The 15,569-nt window shown below is 46.6% G+C and overlaps 1 protein-coding gene across 3 annotated transcripts in view; it reads left to right on the top strand.

The window, feature by feature from the left end:
* Positions 1–13,070, top strand: part of TGFBR3 (transforming growth factor beta receptor 3) — a 183,037-nt gene extending 169,967 nt beyond the window's left edge. For 2 of the 3 annotated variants that reach the window (XM_074369938.1, XM_074369937.1), the window contains exon 17: positions 9,703–13,070. In XM_074369938.1, the coding sequence (XP_074226039.1) occupies positions 9,703–9,821 (119 nt within the window). In that variant the 3' untranslated portion in view covers positions 9,822–13,070. The other variant, XM_074369939.1, reaches the window with a different exon arrangement.
* Positions 13,071–15,569: the final 2,499 nt, after the last annotated feature.

Genomic DNA, 15,569 nt, shown 5'->3' with positions numbered 1-15,569 from the left:
ACAGCCCACGTGCCTGCCACGCTGTGGGCGCCCGGGGTTTCGCTCGTGGGTGGCTGGGCGTGTTAACGAGCGAGAAGAGGAACGTTCATTCCCACTGCTTTCACGTTTACGTATTTGGCATAAATGGGTTTTGCAAAAATACAGTTTGCTTTAAGCAGATTTAGAAAAGGGATGTTTAAACTATTTATGTTAATTGCAACTGAGATGTTGCTGAAGTTTAGCTTCAAATAAAGCTATTTTGTGGTTAGGGTTTGATTGAAGAAAGTTAATGTAAACAAACCGGAAACATAAACCGTTTCCCCAAAGCTGAAGACTTCAGAGCAGACGTATAAATGGGCAGGAAGTAAAAAATGAAGCCAAGATTTTATTACCACATCTGCCAAGGTGCCGAGCACTGTCCACCAGAGGCCCCAGCCAATGGCTTAAACTGGAATTTCTCAACCTTACTTAAACCCATACCATGTCCTCTCTTATAAACATAAAATTCTCATGTCTTTCCAGAAAGTTATTTAAATTTGAAAATATATCTTCCTGAATTGTAAACAGATTAAAAAATGATGAAACAAAGCACTTTGTTTTCAAGTTACGCTCTTCTACACCTAAAAATTCTCATCTGCCTTTCTCCCTAACCCCTTCCCCTCGGTACCAAGGTTGAAACATTCTGGCCTGAACAGAGAGCCTGTTCTGACCCCAGCACGGAACGCAGGCCAGGCTGGGGCGTCTGTGGTGCAGGGGAAGAAACGCGCGGTCTGCCTTCTGCTGCTGCTTTCTTAGATTCCTTGCAATTACTGGACGGAAATCCATGCCTTCTGAGGCCTGTCTAGCAAGCTAGTTGGTATTGTCTGTTCTTGGACGCTTGTGACCCTCAGTAAACTGCTGGTGTGATCAGTCAGAGGCTAGGAGCAGGCCCAGACTGTCTGCAATTTTGGAATTGTGTCGTTCTCCATTGAACCAACGCCTGCCACGATGTTTGGCCTGGCCTCGGCCTGTCCAGGGAGCCAGGCTGAAACACTGACTGCTTTAAAGGGAAGAGAAGCACTGAAGGGCATTTTGAGAAGTCACATCTTAATCCTTGTCAGACTCTTCACTCCAAATACTGCATTCTGAGTAAAATACTGAGTTATTTTAGATTATGGCAGGAGAGAGGAATGAACCCTGTGGTGCCGAGCACAAGGAGGTCACTCAACCCAAAGCAGAAGCTGAGGAGAGCTCAGGAGTGAGGCTTTGAGTCCTCAGCTGTTGTTCCCAGTCAGCAACCTTTGAGTAGAGGCCCGGTGACCCCTAAACAGCACAGGTTTGAGCTGTGTGGGGCCACTTACACATGGATGTTTTGCAGTAGTAAATGCTACAGCACCACACGGTCCGTGGTCGGCTGAATCCACGACGCAGAGGAGCCGTGGGTGCAGAGGGCTGGCTGTCAGTTACATGCAGGTTAACCCCGCATCGTTCAGGGTTAACTGTATATTTCATGTGCAAGAGGAACTAAGTCTCTTAGGTGTAATGACTCTGGGGACATACGCACGCCTGCAAATCAGCTTAGGACTGTCCTTTTTCATGGACAGCTCTACCAGCACCAGAAGGGACAGTGTTTAGCAGAGGAGCACCTTAGAGGAAGTAACTTTGTCACAGGAACTCTGACACATTCAAATCTCAGACTCACAGTTCTTTGCAATTTTTCCCAACCTCCTGCGTGGCCATGAGGTTCTAGGGCTGTTGACGGCTTATGCCGAATAATAGGAATGAACTTGAAAGTACTCCAAGAAGACTCTGTAGCCCTGAGGAATTTCTCCAGGGTGGTCACCGCAGACTTACCACGCCCCTGCTGAGCCGTGACCGGCCTTGGTCACAGAGCTGCACCCTCCAACCCTGAAAGCTACCCTCAGGCCAGCAGGGCCCGGAAGCCAGGTGGAGGCAGAAGAGGGCAATCAAACAGCACTTGCTCCTGGAACACGCCCCATGGAACTCCCTCCGGTAACCCCAGACTCTTGTCCGCAGCCAGGATCGCAGCCTGGGGGAAAGCAAAGCCTGGTTTTATGGCACCTGCTGCTGCTCATTAAATTCCGAGGAGTGTTGTTACTGCTCCCTTCTCCCCCAAATCAGAGACTTAAGGAGTTTTTAAAGTTTTGTTAATACGGAAATAGATTTCTAAGTAGATTGAAAAAAAAAAAACACACACCCTTTCCTGTGATGGGTTCCAACAAGGTAAATTTTGCTGATTCAGAAGCTAAAAGCTAAAAACCACTGTCATTTGGGCTCCAAACCTGTTAGCATCACATATGATACAGCTTCAGATGGCTTATTAAAAGCTGTAGATTCTGGTTCATTTTAAAGATTGCTCATAAGGAATACCAGTGTCATGCAAGCAAGAAAAAGGCTCACATTGGGACCAAACGACAGTGTCCTATCCAGAAACCCTTCAGTGGCTTACCTGGGCCAGCTGGCAAGTCTCCATAAAAAGAGAGCACAGTGCAGCGGCGCTGTGGAGAGCGTCTGTGCAGACACTGACCCGGTCCATCCAGCTTCCACGTGATCGACGCTGTGGGAAGCAGACGCTGTACGACCTGTCTGGGGGTTCAGGCAGCACCTGCCTCTATGTCAAAAACAGCCCTTAACTTGGGCGCCTTCCCTTTGTGCTTCCCATTCCATCTGCAGCACCGAGGGCAGAGCTGAGCCACGAGGTTGAATTGCAGGTGTCTGCTCACACACCTAGACTGTCGGTTAGTCCAGAAAAGCTGGGGCCCCACCTTGTCGCGTGACAGCTTTGCGCACAGTAAGGGGTGCTTCCTTTAGGCCATATTCTCCTCGTTGGAAAAACTCCACTCCTGAAACTTACGTTGTCCACGAAGGTGGTGCAGAGAGGAGGGGCAGCCAGGTGGGGGTGGGCCCGGGTGGAGCCGTGGAAGCGCCACGATCCCGGGGCCTGGTTCAGGGCCCCCGACCTCCGGTCGGTCGTGAAGGTCCTGAAAGTCATATGCCGTGAGTAGCATATGTACGTTTTCATTTGAGGAGAGGAGCAAAAGCATTTATTTTTATTTTTCAGTAAAACTTTGTAGCTTTATCACAACATGCGCATAGTTGGAAGGCTGAAGTGGTTCTGCAGTACTTGTTCTGAGAAACGCGAGTGCCCTCCCGCCCACTCCCTTTTCTTACCCCCGAGAGCATCATTTTTGACTCTTGGCTGATTCTCTGGGACGTTAACCTCTGAATAACCTGAATATATTGCTACCTCTTGACTTACCAGTTTTAAGCCTCTTCTGTCAGCCTCTCACTGTGGACAATGAAAATTTAATTCTCTTTCACCCTGTTCCCCAATTATACATTCATGCCCTCTTGTCTCCCCTATCCCCACCATCCTCTGCACAGAATTATACTGAAATTTTGGTTAGATCAGCATTTACTGTTTACACTATTATGACTCCTTAAATACCAACCACACTTTAGACATGTGGTGTAATAGTAGTATTTCTCCGCGTGACTTTTAGTTTTTGCTAGAATCCGTAACTGTCTCTCCCCCCGCCCCCGCGTTACCTTGGTTTCCTGTGTACTTACCACTGACCCTCCTGCTGGCTCTGCCATTGTCCCGGTCTCCTCTGCACATGTTCAGACATCAGGTGTTCTCCTGACTGTTTCCTTCAGGACTTTAGATGTGTCCCCTGTCTTTCTCCTTCCTGATTTAAAGGGAACATAAGAGGTGCATGTTCTCCACACCTTGCATGTCTGAAACTGTCCTCATTTTATACAAACACTTGGTAGATAGTTTGGCAAGGTATAGAATTTTAGGTTATAAATAATTTTTCTTCAGAATTTTGAAACCACCTCTCATTGCCTTTTAGCTCAGAAGATTGCTTTTGGGAAGTTCAGAGCTATTCAGATTCCTGACCTGTTCTTTTTCCCCCTTTCTGGAAGAAATTTTAAATGATGGTGCTTGAGTCAGGTGTGTTTCCATGCATCATGCTGGGCGTTCATTGAGCCCTCTCAGTCTAGAAACTCGTGTCCATCATTGTTGAAATTTTCTTAGAATTATTTATTTTTTTTCTCACCCCTGATTTTATTTGAAAGCTGGACATTTTGAATGGTCCTCTAATTTTCCTTTTCTGTTTTCCACCTTTTTCCTTTCTTTATTTTCCAGGAGATGTATTCATCTTTATCTTTCAGTTTCTTACTGCGTTTTTAATACTGCCTTCAAATTTTTTAATTCCAAAAAGTTTTTCCTATGAATTAAAAACATACATCCTACTCTTGTCTCATGGGTGCAGTATCTCTCTGAGAATGTTAATACAGAATTATTTAAGAACAGAGAAGGTCTGAGCTCGTGGTGGGACAGGCTGGTTGTGAGCTCTCCCCCAGCAACCTGGCTGGGCCTTTACTGGGGGACTCCTGATCCCACGTCTTTGGATCTTTCCTCTTGAGCTCATGAAGTTTCCCGTGAAGCAGGTTTTCCTCTGTCCTTCCTGGAGGCTGTAGGTCTGGCTGTCCGCACTCTGGGGGTCATATCCTTCAGCAGGTAGACGTTAGTGTGGCCCTTCCCTGCCACCATGGTTCCCCACCTTCAGTCCTGCCAGGTGTTGGTTATTCCTGGAACCCTAGTTTCATCCTCTTTGGAGAGTCTTCGTCCCTGCACCGTGAGGTAAAGGAAGGGATTTTGAAAAATGTTAGCGCTTATATGGAAGTTCAGCCAATCCCACGGCCAACAGCCCCACATTCACCCTCTCTCCTGGGGGACCTGATGCCACCGTTTCCTGAGTTCTTAGGGCTTCCGTGTTACTACCTGGCTTTTTCTCAGCTTTTCCTACAGTTGGCTTAGGTACCTGTTCTCTTGAATCTGCTGAGTCAGTTTCTGCCTGCCCATTTCGTCACCAGCTTCCAGTACCGTAGTGCTGTCATCTTGCCTCCAGTCTGCTTCCTCCTTCTTTTACAGATCTGTAAATTGTCATTTTGGTAAGATTTTCTTCTAGGCCTATGAATTGGTTGTAATTTTGTACCAGTTAATGTCTCAAATCTTGATATCCTAATTGTAATTATTTCACAAGCTCACTCCTGTGAGAAGAGTGAACTAAACTACCTTTTGAGAAGGTTTTAATCACTTTTGATCAATTTCAAAAACTTTCCTCCCCATTCTCCAAGCCAAAAGACCTTCTACTTGCAGGCAAAACTGTGCAGAATGGGTGGGTTAGAAGTCATTATAATTGATCTTTACTTTACTTTAATTTGCCTTTGTGGTCCCTCAGCAGGATGCAAAATCTGACGATAGGAGGAGGAGAAAGAGGGAAAGCGTGGGAGGGAGGCCACCTTCTGCATGTCATCTGTACAACCCTCTGGCACCAGCTGTCATCAGAAATTGCATTCGAAGGTCCAGTTTCTACAACTGCTAATCGTGTTACCCGGGCCAGGTATATTTACCACATTTCCCTTAGGTAGACAAAGAGATGGTCTCTACTTCACAGGGTTATTGGGGGTGAGTACTTAAACAGGAAATGCATATGAAAAGCTTTCTGAACTCCAGAATCCTACAAAAATGTAAGGTTTCTCAGATGTGTAGACAGAAAAAAAAAAAAAAAATCCAAGAGCAGAAGGAACATGTTTCCCAGAGCGACAGAAACCGCCACAGTGCTGCGTCAGCGGTGCCTGTCCCAGCCGCCGTCCTCGGCTGATCCCGCCACATGTTCTTACAGCAGGAGTCAGGCCCATTCCCAGGTCCACCTGAGTCGGGCAAGAGCTTGTAATTAGAAGCATCTCTAGAGGCTTCCAACGTTTTTAGAAATCTGAAGTTTCTCCAAGCCCTCAAGTCTAGTCCAGGCGAAGACAGAAACAGCAAGAAAGCAGGCTAAGGTAGAACCAAAGCAGGAGGCAGGCGGCTACGTCCCGGGGATCAGACAGGTGCAGCCACAGCGGATGGGAACCCTGGGACGGCTGCAGAGAAGGTGGGAGCTGCTCCTCTCACCCAGGTGCTCGGGTTAAGTCAAAATAAGATGCCCACAGAAAGCCAAAGTGCAGGTGTCCACAGGCTGGCTATATTGCAGCAGTATAGAAAGAACATGGCAGGCAGGATATTTTGAAAGATTTTGATTCCTGCCTTGGGACATTCCTGCCTTTTGCCAAACGTGTAACATCTGATTCACCCCCTCCTGCAGAGTATTGCCTACAAAAGGAAAGTCTTCTTTCTTGAAACGTGAGGAGGGGCAATTTTTGAAAATGATGAACAGTGATTGAAAGCTTCTCTAAAGAAAGGTGGTGTGGTTCACTCTCCTTATGGGAGTGAGCTTGTGAAATAGTCACAATTAGGGGATCAAGAAATTGAGACAATAATTGGTACAAAATTGCAACCAACACATAGGCCTAGAGGAAGAGACCTCTGTTTTCTTTCTAGCATCAAGTAACATTAAGTCTAAATCACCCCCAGGCATGTGGTTTTCAGCCCAATGCTTAAATGTCTCCCAAGAAAGAAATTCCATAAGTTCCCGCTCTAACTAACCAGTCCCCATAATCAGCAAGTTCTTTTCTCTGTGACCGAGATCTCCATCTAAACTTATTTCCTCTTGTTCTGCCCTCAAGGGAGATAAAGAACACCTGTCTGCTGCTCTGTGTAATAATCCTCTGTGGGCACTGTTTGCAAACAGTCTGCTTTGGGCTCAATGATCGAGATTCCTCTCACCATCTTTAAAATTCTTGTTTTTTCCCCATAGAGCCTCTTCGTGTTATCCACATCTTTCTTAGATAAAGTTTCTTCCCCAGGCCCTGCGGCGCTGAAGGACTCAGAGGTACAAGTCAGGTTGTAAGGCAGACTTCCCCAGAGGTGGCAGGGAGCCGGACCTGGAGCACTCCAGGCCAAGCTAAGCAAAGGAGGCAGGTTGTCCCTTACGACACACACGTTTCTGTTCCTGAAAGCGTGTCTGGCAGCACCGAGGCCCTGCCACAGGCTCCCGGGTGAGCTGAGGGATGCGTCCTTGTCCTAGCACCCCTCCTCCCAGGTACCCCATGTACCAGATGCCCGTTTCCACTATCCACCCCCTCCTCCCCAGATATCTCCCCCTCAGTGGTTTGAGATGGTAGGAGCGAAGCACGAGGACTGAACACGTTTCTTCTCGCGGCCAAGTTTGATGTTTATGGGCAGCGAGGCTTCGCTGAACCCCTCACACTCGCTAAGTGAGGTCCTCCCTGACCACCTTCTCCAGAGGTAGGCTGGTTGTGTTTGTCACCCCACGGGTATTTTAGAGAAAGTCAGTGCTCCAAGAAATCGGAGGCCACTGTGATAGAGAACAGGAGCCAAGGAGCCCATCTCAGAAAACCCAAGAGACAACATTGCTCTTCAAGCAGAAGCACCTGCACACGAAGCCTGCTTTCTCACGGCGAATTCTCCTGTAGCGCCACCTGCACCTGACAGGGAGAAAGCTCCCCTCAGCTTCTCAGAAGGTGGGACTTCTTGACGTTTGCTCGTCCTGGGGGAGCTCACGTCTCTCGCGTGAGAACAGCCTCAGAGGCGGGAGAGAGCGTTGTCTACGGGAGGTATTTTCAACACTTCTAAGGAGGATCTTTGAGAATCCATCGGCTCAAAGTCGCTAGATCATTAGGTTAAGCTGGCTTGTCCACTGTGCTGAAGGGTGTCCTGCAGTCGTGAGCACAGGGAACTTTGTTTTGTTTTGCTTGGGGTTTCATTTTGGACAGTGTTTGGCATTAGCTGTAGAAGAGTTTTCAAAACTCTGGAAGTTGAAAGACCTTTTTAATGGGCAGCGACTAAAATAAACTGACATGGCAACAAATTATATTTGGCAAATAGACATCGGAAAGCAAATATTCAGACTTCCTGGGCAGGGAGGAGCGCTGGCACTTTTCCTGAATGTGAATAATTGGCACATGTCAAATTGTGGAGGAGACAGACTGGCTCACCGTCAATTCGTGAGCCACAGCCATCCTGCCCGGCTGCTCCCAGGCCGAACAGACGGCGCCCAGGTGAGCTGGGCTGGGGGGTGGGTGCTGCCTGGCCTCGTGCTTTTCTGACGTAGCCTCTATTTAAATGGGGAAATATTTTTAAAATGTGCTTTACACAGCACGCAGCCGCATTAGCCCTGCTAATTGATACCATGAGAATCCAGCTGGGTGTGGAGCAACATGGGGGCTGCCAGGGGGCTGGGTTTTTCAAGTATATCACGAGTTGTTCTAGTGTCTGGAGATTTGGGGGGTTTTCTGCTTTGGGCTTCAAGTTCTCACTCTGGGGAAAGTGGGTTTCTGGCAGAAAGTCGCTGTCACTGAGGCAGACTTCCCCACCTTTCGTTACTGCACACACGGAGGGTGGAGGGCAGTGCTGGGAAGGGTCCGAAAGATAAGTTGCTGAGAAAAGAAGAGCGAAGTGCAGTTTCTCTGCCTCTGGGGAATGTTGACCTGCTCTCCCCTCTCCTCCCGCTGACCCCAGATGAACAGATAATCAGACGAAATGCAGCAGGGGCCAGATATGCAGCAGGAAGGCCCCGAGGCTGAGGCAGGAGCGTGTGCTGTAGCCAGTGCTGGAGGAGAGGGGTGACGGGAAGGCGGTGGCCAGGCCCAGAGGCCTGGGCCGCTCCGATGTTGTGCAGACCTGCTGCGCTGGCAGAGGCTTTAGAGGGGCCCCAAAGGGGAGGGGGAGGCCTGGGCTGAGTTCCTGTCCTGGGAGGGCAGGGCCTCTGCTGGTGTGTTTTGTTTTCACGAAGAGGCCAGAGTGCTGCTTATCTCCGGCTGATAGCTGTGTATCTCAGCCTGACAGGAAGGAGGAGGCTCATTCACAAACAGACCTGGCCCTCTGGGGCTTCCCACACCGGGGCGGGGAGACTGCTGGCCAGAAGTTCATGAAGTTTATCCTTTGACTTTTCAAAGAAAATGCAGTGTTTGTCATCAGAGAGCCTTGATCGTTTTTCCCTACCGGGAGCCATTTTTTGAGGGCTGCTCTGAGGCCAGTTTCGTTGAAGACAAGACAGCGCTAGAGCCTTCTGCAGCGCTAAATGCAGACCATGTGTGCGGCCCAAGGTTCCCTCCCGTCCGCAGCACTGTGCGTTTGGCCCGAGGAGTGCAGTGCAGTGGGGTGTGCCATGGAAAGTGGGGTGCTTCATGTGGTGGGAGATACTCAGGCTGCAGCCTGCAGTGAACCTCAGGATGGGGGGGTGTTCCCTGGCACCTAAAGGCCCCCATGTGCTAACAGCTAGACCCCAAAGGAGCCCTGTCTCTCAGGTGGGCTGTGTGGTTGGCGCACGTGACACTCCGCTGTGGTTCGGGGAAATCCAGGCGCCACCACCTCCATTTTGACAAAATGCATTCAGGAAAAGGCCTCCAGACTGCTGCGATTCTCTTACTACAACATGGAAGTCCCGCCCTCCAAACCCAACGACACCTTTATGGGGGAGATGTTCCCTGAATACAGGTGCTTGTCGGCTGAATCGCACAGCACAGACGACGGCAGCTTCTTCAAAGGCCGTAGGCACTGAGATCCTGGGGCTTTGTCCTCAGCTCTCTGGGGTCTTGTCCCCTGTAACTGCCTCTCAGCTTAAAAACGGTTCTCTTTTCCCCACGCAAGCAGCTTTAAAAGCAAAACACCGACAAACAGAGGAGTTTTAGGGTGGAAGGCCTTCTGGTCTAGTTGCTTCTGCCCACGGTTGAGAACACCAGATGAGATGGTCTTTTCAGGAGTGCACGCGGGTAACGTGCGTCTTTCTTCACCCCTGTCTTCATTCACTGCAGGAGAGACGGCAGGCAGGCAGCAGGTCCCCACCTCCCCGCCAGCCTCGGAAAACAGCAGCGCGGCCCACAGCATCGGCAGCACGCAGAGCACGCCCTGCTCCAGCAGCAGCACCGCCTAGCCTGGCCCTGGCCTGTGCCCTGGGTCCAGCCCGCAGGCTCCAAAGGCTTAATTGTGGTTCCCTTGGAAAGAGAGTGAATTTCAACATACAGATCACCTGTTGTGTTCACCACCCCCCACCCAGGGCCAATATAAATGTGGGCCCTGGGCTTCTGCAACACACTAGAATTCATCTGAGAAAGCTAAGGTGGTGGCCTTCTCCACCCGCCCCTCACAGGCTTGGGGGTTTTCAATGTGAAACACATGCCAGTTTTTAAGATGCTGCTTTGTCCAGGTAAGAATGTCCATTGTTTGGGGCCCTGCATGTTACCCGGACTCTAGGAGCTGGTGAAGGCAAGTAGCCAGATAGGAGAACCCATGAGGCCTTGCGGCCAGAGATCCTTTTACAATTGGACCAAGACGTAAAACAAAAGAGATGCTTCAGGACTTCCTCAGTGTGCTCCCCCATGTCTGCCTTGCACCTTCTGGATGCACACTTCTGGCCTTGCTGCCACGCCTTGTGAGGAGTGACGTGTGGGCTGGACAGGTCCTGCCCTCAGCGGCTGCATCCTGACACACGTCAAGGCAACATTCCTTTCTTATTCCCTGGGGCCAAAACCAGTGCTGGCTTCCTCATCAGCCTCCTCCTTCTCCCCACCAACAGCAAAAATGTCTTAATGCAAGTTTTGTATTTCTCTATAGGCATATAGAAATTGAAAATGACCAAAACCTGGGACTGCAGATTTGTGCCCATTTATGACATTGTATTCTGATAAATTAATGTATAAGTTGGGGCAAAATCCAGTTGTAAAGTTGAGGAGGAATTTGCACAGCAATGTACGTGCCAGTACAAGTATATGAAATGTCATTTGGCACATTCTCTGAAGAAGAGACAATTTGTTTCCGTTTTAAAAACGTCCTGTGCCTTCAAGGTTGGAACTTACTCTTAAATCTATTTGGGAGAATTAGCGTTTCCATGCCAAACCTGACAACCTTTTTAATAGACCCTTTTCTAAGAACCAAGCTCCTGTAAGATGAGGATGTATGGCAGACCCTTTCGGGTTCCGGCTGGTTATCTGAACAGCATCACCGGTTCTGCCAAGAAGGCGCTGCGGTGACAGGAGGGGCGCTCACTTAGGTTGCTTTATGTCTCTTGCCTTGAATGTATCCCAGAAACTCAAAGAGGGATTTGAGGTGAATTTTATTAAAATCGAATAATATGATGCCACTTTGCAGCTAAAATAAGCTCAACTGATACCTGTATGTTAAAAAACAACACAGAGGGAAGTTCCATGTCGGATTATTTACTACTGAGGAGAGCTTCATTGCAAATAAATATTATTCTTTTCCCAGAATTCCCTCCAAACAACTCTACAAATAGAACAGGCAAAATTCCTAAGCAAATCTCACTGCCCTTAAACTAAGGAAGCTGTACTTAGTTCTCTGTGAATGGAGCCTTAAGTAGGAAATGTTGGTGATGCCCAAGACTTAAAGACAACAAGCAGGTGGAGGTGGACGATCATTGGTGCCTCATCACAGAGTCATGCTGTAGTTGATTTGACAGTTACAGATATTCAATCAGGATAATTTTAACCAGAACAAATCAAGGGCTAGGATTTCCAGGCTATCTACATTGATAATTTTGCAGATTTCCACATACAAGTGAAGATACAAGATTAGGAAAAAATTTCCCTTCAGTTAACTTTTTTTCAACATAAAGGTATCAGAGTGGAGGACCTAGATTACGCTACCTGTGTTTGAAAATAATGCGCTTTGCCTAACCTTCAGCAGAATGTATTGTTTTAGCATATTCTATGTATAAGAAAGTTTAAAGATGTCTTCAAAGAAGACTAGAGTCTTTAAGTCACTTATAGCTATATTTTACTACAAAAATCTGTGTATAAAGATATATTTAAGTGTTTTAGATAAATTTAAGTTACTCCATATGGAATGTTTAATTACAGTTACTGTGAACTCTTTTGATCAGTTCTTTGTGTTAAAAATAAAAAACCCTTTCCATCCTATTAAAAAGAAAATTAGCTATTAAGAGGTATTAAAAGATCCAACTCTTAGATGGACAGGGTTAAGACCTTTGGTAATATATTTAAATATATGTTTTTGAGAGAGATGCTACATTGCCAATGATTTTATAAATAATTTAAAATTAACTTACAAATTTATAGATGCAAACCAAAAGATTTTAAAAGAGAGAGAAGAAGATAATCAATTTTTGTTTGTTTGGGTTTTATTATCCAGAAGTATTTACTCAGATCAAGAAATCCATGTTGATGAAACCTGATTCCATGTTAATTGGAGAGTGAATGTCATTAAATAGTCCTGAAATGTCTCTAAAAAATGAACATTAAAAAAAGGGTGTTTTCCCCCTCGCTTTCTGTTATAGCATTTCCAGTGGCTTCATACTTCACGGTTTGAATACACAGTATACGCTCTACTTTATCACACATCCTGCAAGTTGCTTTAAAATTGTTCTATTCCAGTTAAATCCTCTCTCTGCAGAGCCCTTTGTCACTTCTGCAGGCTGCACCCTTAATTTGCAGAGGCCATGTTGTTTGTTTGTTTGATGCTAAAGATACTGTTGAGATGCTCTAAACGCCAAGGCAGATCGTGTGTGGTTCTCCTGTAGCTCTTTGCCGTGTGGTGTTTACCAGCTGTTACTCTTATGTGTTAAAAGTCAGATTCCTTCTGTCTAAGCTGTTTCTATAGCATTTTCTAAACAAAACAAACACAAAAAAAAGGCCTTTTCTTTGTCTGTAGTGAGATGGTGAACCCGTTCCCTGTGTGTGTTCCGCAGTGGGCGTGACTGCGAGCGTGTGTGGGGGCGCGCGCACGCGCGCCGGCCTTTGTGCACTGTAACTACCTCATGGTTTGAGTGGTGGCTGCACTGCTGTTGTGTGAACAGAGCACATTTGTTGGGTGAATCGCGTGTGTGGTTTCTCCCTGTTTGTTCTAGCTGGGGGCTGTTCATGAAACTGACAGATGTTTTTCTAAAAAGGATTATTATCAGTTTCCAAATGCAATACTTCTCTCTTCTGGTTTTTCCTGAATGAGCCTGATTGCGTTGCTGTTTGCATCGTCTACGAGGGTAAAAGGAGTGCCCTTAGAATCGCTGTGGCCAGTCTGAACACCCCTGTTGTACTCTTTTCTCTGTTCAGTGTGTCGGCAATTTTGTGAATATGCTTAGATGTATACTTTTGATAACCACAGTTTTAAGTCCTTTATCTGTGCATAATAAAAAGATATATATCAAGTATTACTATGTGTCTTGTTTGGTCATTATTAAGCTCTACCCTCAGGCTGATAGAACCTATGTTTGTGCCTTTCTCCTGAATTTACCGTCCACTACAGCGGTGTTGACAGGGAAGGGGGGCTAAGCGAATACCCTAGGCCTGCAGGGCAGAGAGAAGGGCTGGGCAGCCCGGAGGGACAGGGCAGCGGCTGCCACTCTTGGAAAATGTGGCAGGAGACCTGGCATCCATCTGGGGCCATCTGTCAGTCTCCTAGAGGCGAGGAAAGAGGACATAGCATGCTTTTCGGAACTACTGTTTCCATCCTCCCCAACCACCTCAGCGCTGCCCCAGCCTCCTCTGTCAGTGCGGCATCACCAGCATCCAGCTGCCCAAGCCAGAAACCTGGAAATCTCTCTGGACTCCTTTTTGGCTCCCACACCCCCAAACTCATAAATCCAAGTCTATTCTACCTTTGGAATATCTTTCTCCAAACCACGGACTGACGTTTACTCTTTGTGCTGTTACCCAGAATCCAAGCCCGTGATCCCTTAAACTGAATCACTGCACGAGACTAATGTGACTTCCCAGCTTGCTGCCCTCCCAGTCCCTCTCCGCCACGCAGCTGGAGGAGTCCAAAAAAGACGCAAGTCCTGTCACTTCCCAACTTCAGGCCTGTAGGTAGTTCCTCTATTTGCCTTCAGAATAAAGTTCAACCTCCTAAGCATGATTCAAAGAGAGCAATCTGCCCACCTTCCCAGCGGCTTCTCCAGACTCTCTGGAGCTCGTGTTCTACGGGGCATATCCCCCCACCAGGCACGTTTATATTATGAAAACAATAGTTTCCTTTTACTATCAAAGATGAAATTATAACATTGAATATGTTTACAAACCGCACTCTCATAGCCTTCTCTTTCCCTTTTGAAAATTAGTGGCTTAGATGATGAGAAACAGACACAAAAAGGTACCAAGGCCGGGGGCCCGCACCTCGCACCTCGCACAGGCAGGTGTCCGCACAGCAGGAGCGGCGTGAGGCGTTCAAGCAGCATCTCGCTCCAGTGACGTCGGAGTCCTCGTTGCAGATGAGAGTCCAGCTAGCTTTTAGTCCCAAAGACTGCCTTGGAGCCAGCTCCTCTCCCAGGGGACAGAGGGAGATTTGACAGGCCAACCAGTTTTTCTGCTGTTAAATTCCCTTTGTGTCTACTGGAGTAGAAATCCAGGTCACCTGCAAGTAGACTTCAAAAAGTCCGTGAACTGCCTGAAATTGCATTTAATTTCTGCATTGAAGTGACTGGACTTTTTTTGTTGTTTTGAGTTTCTTCATTCGAAGAGTCCATAGCCCTTTTGTAGGTACGAACCTCATTATACGTTTGCACACGCAGTTAATACAGACATATAACATGAGTGCAAACAACAGACAAGCGTAGCAGTGAAAAACCCCTGTAACCGTTGAAGTAAAGAAAATAATATTGACTTAGTGAATGTGTTCCCAGATGTTCCCTTATGTTCACGTCGACACGTACACGTCACTACAATAAATGAGATGCATTATCACATTTGTGACTTGCTTTTTCCACATGGCATATCTCTCCATCAGGCTTCAGAAGATGAGTGCTGATCATCATTTTTGCACTAGACTTTCCTCAAATTGCCAGAGTAAGACATGGCCACTGTAGGAGGTGAAATAAAAGAGGTACTTGTTACTGCCCGCTCTCCTCCAGTCACTTCCCTGGAGGACGATGTTGACAGCCTGTTCTCTAACTCACGCATGTTGATGCATGCTCACAAAGAGGGTTTCTTTTGTTTTACGCTGTATACATACTCCAAAACTTGCCTTTTTTCTTAACATGGACCTCCCTTTAGTTAGTAAATATGAAACAAATTCATGCTTTTTAATGGCTATGGAATATTTCGTACGATGAATTCAGCCAGTTCACTGCTGATGAACATTTAGAAGTGTGTTCTTTTCAGGGTTTTGTCAAGATACTCCTGCTGCAGTTTACATCCTTGGGTGTGTCCTGGCATTCAAGTACTTTAAAGCCAAAAAAAAAAAAAAAAAAAAGTGATAGAATCACAAAGAGAAATTGACAGATTCACCATCATAATAGGAGACTGTAACGTATCACTCTCAGGAGTGGGTAAATCAAAAAGATCTGCATATGGAAGATTTGAACAATGCAGTTATGCTTGATCTACTGGGTAGACGTAGAATCTGTAACCCCAAATTTGAGAACTTTGTCTTATATTGAATATTTATACAAATTGACCACTACTAGCCCATAATGGAATTCACAGCAAATATCACAAAACTTAATCATACTGGGCAAGTTCTTTAACCAAATCCAAGTAATTTACAAATCAATAAGAAAACAATAATAAATATATTTGGAATTTTAAAAACACTCATGATTCAAAGGAGTACTCATAATAGAAATTAGAAAATATATAAACTTGAAGAATAAAAATACTAAGTTCATATATGCAGCTAAAGTAGTAATTTATGAGAAATTTTTAAGTAAAATGCT

This window comes from Camelus bactrianus, chromosome 9 (genome assembly GCF_048773025.1).
Source record: "Camelus bactrianus isolate YW-2024 breed Bactrian camel chromosome 9, ASM4877302v1, whole genome shotgun sequence".
Taxonomy (NCBI): Eukaryota; Metazoa; Chordata; class Mammalia; order Artiodactyla; family Camelidae; genus Camelus; species Camelus bactrianus.
Note: the sequence above shows the minus strand (reverse complement) of the source record. Positions and strands in the feature narration are given on the sequence as shown.